The sequence below is a fragment of the Buceros rhinoceros genome, unplaced genomic scaffold, assembly GCF_000710305.1.
Source record: "Buceros rhinoceros silvestris isolate BGI_N320 unplaced genomic scaffold, ASM71030v1 scaffold40142, whole genome shotgun sequence".
Classification (NCBI taxonomy): domain Eukaryota; kingdom Metazoa; phylum Chordata; class Aves; order Bucerotiformes; family Bucerotidae; genus Buceros; species Buceros rhinoceros.
The window spans coordinates 504-6,726 of record NW_010399070.1 but is presented as its reverse complement, the minus strand read 5'-3'; the positions used below and the strand labels follow the sequence as shown (position 1 = coordinate 6,726).

The following is a 6,223-nucleotide window of genomic DNA, read 5'->3' as shown; positions in this document are numbered from 1 at the left end:
ATCAGCTGTAAGGGCATTTCTTACTGAGGCTCGTTATATACAACAGTTAATTGTTACAGTTACAATGCTGAAGAAATGCCAATAATGAATACTTATTTGTGCTAACAAGAGTGAATAGCTTTCTCATGAAGAGTATCATTTAACAACTTAGCTACATAATATTCCTATGATAAATAAATTTTAAAAACAAATTACAGACGCACCTCTACGAACTAAATAAATCAAAAATGTTAATATAAAAATATATATTTTACAAAATTACATCTTCAATGAGATGCTGCTACAGTGACCTGCACCAGCAAAATCCTGAGCACTCCACTCTCAATACTGTTTTTGAGAGCTGAGTTCATGCTGCGTTTTTCAAGCCCACGCACACATCCTCTGTTTCCCACCTAGGAAGCCAGGGGTTTATATATTCAGACTACTCACACAGCTGCAGAGTGCTGAGCAGGAAACCAAATCTTGCACCGTGAATTAGGAATGTATGCTAAGTATCACATCAAAAAGTACTTGGTAAAGCTGTTTGGATCCCTCAACATAAAGATTCAGGTATCATTCAGGAACAATATTACTGACCGCTTAACTCAGTGGCTAATCTACGCTAAGATAAACAATACAATTTGATTGCAAGAAACGCACAAGCTTTTAAGACACTGTTTGTCTATGTTTTCAGTGCCTTTTTGAGGTCAGAGAAGAAATTGGCCAGGGTACTAGACATGGCAGTGTCTACTGCAGATTGTGGGAGCATCCCTCGCAGTTCAGTCTGAATATAGCCTGTCAAAAGACTGTGGCTAGGATAGTCCTTAAGAGGGACGCAGAACCAACCACAAGGGTGATTGAATCCTCGCACAAAGTTAGGTCTCACCTCTCCATAGTCTAGGCTTATACCTATCAAGGAAAACAAACAACAAAAGGGAAGTTCATTTGAGACAGACAAAAATATAAAGGTACAGTAAACTTAAAATTTACAATTTCTCTTGGGGAATTTAGTAGAAGTGGCAGACACACCTCAAAATTCTCGGTTCTTTGATGCACAAAGGTTGCCTGCTCTTCATCCAAACTCCACAACACACAAACAGAGCTTGATAAGCAGAAATTTTGACATTAAAAAGATGTTCCTCCCATTTACTAGCATGTCGACCAGGTTGCTACTCCACCCAGTTTGGTGTAAGAGCTGAGTCAGAGCACTCAGCTTGTCTCTACCACTCCTGTCCCACTGTTGCCGTAAGTTAAACCTGGCACACAAGGACGGCTCATGAGTAAACCAGTAACTTGTTATGTCTTTAAATCTGTAAAATGTTAAAATGCCTTTGAAGTACTTGTTGGAGACCACATTACATGACTGTTGAATGCTTACCGCAGAACAAAACTTGATTTTAATCAAATCTTAAGCCAAGCAGCTGTTGCAAAATAACAATTAAGCAGAGGTAAGTGGTGCCTTACCACATGTTAGAAGCCCATCTTCATAGCTTGTTGTGTAAGAGAAATCAACAAACTCCCTTGGTGCTATGACATTCCAAAGCTGGCCAGCAGTGGTGTAACGCATCACACAGCAGTTCTTGTTGAGTGACAGAATAAGGAGGGTAAGAAAACAAAAACTTCTTAGTTTAATGAATACAGAGAAATTTATCCCTGTAGGCAGATAAAGGTCAACTACATTGTGGAAACAACCTCAGTGAGGGCTGAATGGCTATGTCATTTCCAGTCTAAGTGCTGTAAGTTTGTAAGGGCTTGCAGTCTGCAACTGAAGTGCTGCAGTGGCAGAGAATAACGGGCACCTTTAAACCATACTGACTTAAGCTAAAGAACAGTGTCATGCCTGGGAACTGAAAGCCATGTGGCTTTTATGTGGCTTAACCATTACGTAAGAAGTCTCAAAGGACCATGAACAAATTGCAAGAGCCCTCTCTTGGTACTAAGGTGTCAAGTACTTACTTTGTCAAGTACTTTTAATCTACCAAGTGAATAATAAAACAGAACGAAACTAAAGTTCCTAAAGTTTGTTATTCACTAAAACTAAGTGAATAATAAAACAGAATGCAAAAAAAATCTTAAAAAAAGGGCTTTCTTATAAGACAATAGAATTTGTATAAATTCTAGGGAATAATTAGCTGAGATACCTTCCCATACAAATCTTTCTTAAGAGCCACCGCAAAAGAAAATCCATGTTCGAGCCAGATGTCCACCATCTGGGTTCTAAAGTAATGCTGAATGTCCACAGTAACCAAAGGAAAGCTACCAGCTCTTCCGTAATCAACTTCAAACCTATCTTTCTTTAGCAGGTCCTGTCCCTTGGGTGAACTATTGGCTTCCAGCAGAACGCCCTGCCTCACAGTGAGGTCAGCCTTCAGGAAGTGGGAGAGGCTGCAGTCTCTGTATGTGTGGGTTATAAATACACACACTTTTATTTGTTGTGGAACACAAGAAAGCAAGCTGTATGAGGCTTTGCATATAAAATATCGCACTATAATTCTCTATATATGAATTTTATCAGAGGCTACCAGAGCTCCCATGTATGAGAGAATTATAACCAACCAAGATTTACTCCTGTATTTCAGCACTGATGGAAAGCTGAACTTCAAGCTTCAGAATAGGTGTGTGTCGCCAGAAAGACTCGTCTGTGGTCACCCATCGCATGCACAATATCCCACATGTATGCAGAAAACGGGCAGCAAAAATGCTGGTATTTGTTGGAATGACTGCTCTGTGATGCTGTTAACTTCATGTATGCATCTACACACATTTTGCTTAAGAATCGAAACAAGCCTTCACCTCTTCAAACGTTTCCATGATGTCCATTGTAGTCATTAAGCTGTCCCAGTCTAGCCTGTAAGGTCCAGGACGAATATGATCCACTATTCTGTTAGTAACATCTTCTACCACTCCTTGAGCTTTGTAGCTAGAGAAACATATGTTTACATTTAAAAGTGAGAGATTTTTTATAAATATTTCATTAATTTGCAACAGTACACTTACTACAGTACCCAGAGTTATGGTCACTGGACAACTGTATAAGAAAAACAGTACAGAAAAGGACCTATGGGTGCATCTATTTTCTGCAATAAAAGTTAGTTCCGAGAAACTTTTTCCTTACACTGCAATCAATGTTTTGTAAATGGTAGGCTCCTTACTCAGATAAAAATCATCGTGCTTATATCTCTAACACTTGTTATTTTGCAATTCTTGCTGGGCAAACACGGAAATCCACCAGTGACAACTAGAGCTAAAAGCAAACAGAAAGGAGAGTATGAATAGAATCAGAAAAACATTTCTCATGGAGTAGAAGTAACAGTAGTAGAATTGAACTAAGGAGAAACTACGTTATGCTTTGGTGATGTGTCAGAGTACCAAAAAAAAATTTGTATCAGACATTACAGAACATTCATGTGTTATTACATATTTTTAGTAGACAACAGAGATTTTATTTACTTGAGCTACTGGGCCCCAGCTCCAGAAGGAGAAGAAATCCGCCAGGGTCCTTATTTCTGAAATACTTCTTAATCATTAAACCATTCTTCTTAATAGTAGGTAACAGTCAAGCAGTTAATAGTCAAGCAACAGATTCGTCTATTCACTTACACAGTTCACCCATATTCACTCATAATTACCTGGCTGGAGCCCATCTCAGCTGTCTACTCAAAACTGGAGGACCACACGAACATGATAGTGGCTTCTGCGTAGGTGTTTATGAAGTTCTTGGAAGTGTCCTTTATTTCACTAGGTGTGTACACAACTCTGCAGTCTTCATCTGCACACCTGTTGATGCCCGTGTGCTCGAGGGCCTGCACACTCAGCAGGTGGCTGAGGACATCAGCTCTTGCAGATTTAACATCAACTAAATTCCACAGAGTGTTCTCAGTCTTTGAGATACTTTCAAACGCTTCCTTTTCACATGACTTTTCATTTCTTCAGAGCACTGTTTTCTAGTAACTATTTCTCTACCTAAACCTACAGATACCAACAGAACCCACTGACAGAAACTCACACAGGAAGGGCCTTTATGTCATGCATCTTCTTTCCCACAACTACACACCTGGTATTTTACTCTCTTGCAGTTGCTCAGTCTCTGGGTTGTCAGCCAGTAATGCTTTGGACCTACTGAACCTGGGCTCGATCTTGTGGTTTGCAGACCATCTTTCTGAAAGGTCTGGGCATATGTTCTTTCCCATTTCAACCAACGGAAGTTTTGTGGTCTGTTCCACGGTTTTCACTGTTTGTTGTTCTAGACACCATGCAATAATAAGCCTCAAGGTATAACGCTAAAAAGAAACAGTACAGGGCACTAGGAGAAGCTCTTAGCTTCCTCTGTGGAGAATCTGTGTACCTGAGGGCTATAGAATCCACAAGACTCATGTCTAAATTCTGCAAAACACATCTGTGGAACCTTAAAAATGTGTCTGTTCTGCAAGCAAACTTACAGGTATCCACTGAATTCCTCTGATGGTTTACGCCACACAGTTGCATCTTTCTGAAAGAAAATGGAAAATATTATGTTAATTGTCACTTACATACAATTATAAGATGTCCAGAAAATGCTTCCATTTTTCTGAAGAAGAGCAAATGACTTTACCATTAACTATGGTTCACCCCAATGTGCTCACTGACTTGAGCACTTTGGTCGACTTTTCTTAAGAACATAAACATATGTTTCACGCATCTTTTACTCATAATCTCCCATCCTTTCAGAAAAAAAAACAGTCAATTGCCTTTCTCGGTGCCAAATGCTAGAATTCTGTGGGAAACAGTATCTTCTGGTTTTTATCTAGTTATGAAATGGAACCTCTGAACAAAATCTCTGAATTTTGGTGTCAAAGAGGGTACCATATGCCACCTTTTTACTTGGAACCATGATTACATAAGCGCAAAGGACCAAATGTCCTGAAGAACGGAAGTGTAAGTACTGCATGCAAAACTGTTTAAGATACACAGAGACAAAACACATCCTCCTGGCAGGTAGCTAAAGCTCTGAGTAGCTTTTACATGGCACAGTACCAAAACTAGGGAGGAAGGGGAAAGCAGTTGTGAGGAAGAAGGGAGGGACGCAGGCAGGCAGGCGGGCAGGCAAGCAGGAAAGGAAGGAAGGAAGGGAAGAAAAGAAAGGGGAGGAAGGGAAGGAAACAAAGGAAGGAAGGAAGGGAAGGAAGGAAGGGAAGGAAGGAAACGAAGGGAGGGAGGGAAGGAAGGAAGGAAGGAAAGGGAGGGAGGGAGGGAGGGAGGAAGGAAGGAAGGAAGGAAGGAAGGAATTCCAACTCAAAATTTTACAGAGGAGTAACACGATATGAAACAGTGACAGTCAGGTAACTTCCTAAAGGAAAACAGTAAGACAGGTATAAGACTTATCAAAGCAGAGGTTGTGTAGGTGTTTTGCAAGAGTAAAAGGCTTGGCTGCCCTGTTGCTCTGTTTTAAGACAGTAAATTGGTTAATTTTGCCAATAATCAAGTTACATTTGGAGCACTTGACCATCTCTTATGAATGTCTGCTCACAAGGAAAAAAAATGCAAGACCCACCCTAACCATTGTAACAAAAGGACAAAGAGAAATTTACTGCACTGGTCCTCTACCATGTTGCTACACTGAAACACCAAAATACACTTCTACCTCCTGTGCAGGACAGGACTGAAAAGTATTCACCCATCCTATAAGTGATGAACCAGCAAAGTCTGTTTAGCTTGATGAAGCAGAGCTCAGAAAAGCCAAGCAGCTCGAAAGAAGGGCATGGCAAACTGCGTGGAGAAAGCAGGAACTGCAACCACTTCCATGGAAGGAAACTTAGGATAACACGGTGACTCTGAAGGCAATGGAAACATGAAGCAACATGAGAGAAATAATTGAGAATGATCTCACTTTTTAAGAAGAAGAAATTTAGAAGATGAAGCATGATGGCTTTGAGCTCCAGAGGCTGGCAGAGCCTACCTGAAGGCTGGGGCTGGTATGTTGAAAGTACAAGTGAGCATCTTCCAACACTGCCAGGGCTAAGAGTATTTAACATTTCGCTTTAAGAAAAGCCTATATTCCTACACGTATGGGCTTACACCTCACCTATAGGTAAGATTCTTCTGTGAGATTCTTCTCTGAAAATGGGTAGAAGGCATAACAGAGTACATCTGTAGGCAGGAAAACTGATTTAGATGACATTCTGCCATCTAAAGATGCACCATCCTAGGAGTGCGGCCTGAGAAGCACTTCCCCCACCAAAACAGGACCTACAGCTTCCCTGAGCGA

General features: G+C 40.6%; 1 protein-coding gene across 1 annotated transcript in view; it reads right to left on the bottom strand.

Moving 5' to 3' along the window:
- Positions 1 to 546: 546 nt before the first annotated feature.
- Positions 547 to 6,223, bottom strand: part of STARD4 (StAR-related lipid transfer (START) domain containing 4) — a 5,953-nt gene continuing 276 nt past the window's right edge. The window contains exons 2-5 of the mRNA XM_010131332.1: positions 4,419 to 4,468; positions 2,773 to 2,899; positions 1,444 to 1,558; positions 547 to 888 (exon numbers count right to left, since the gene is read on the bottom strand). Of these exons, the coding sequence (XP_010129634.1) occupies positions 662 to 888; positions 1,444 to 1,558; positions 2,773 to 2,899; positions 4,419 to 4,468 (519 nt within the window). The 3' untranslated portion in view covers positions 547 to 661. The remainder of the gene's footprint in view (positions 889 to 1,443; positions 1,559 to 2,772; positions 2,900 to 4,418; positions 4,469 to 6,223) is intronic.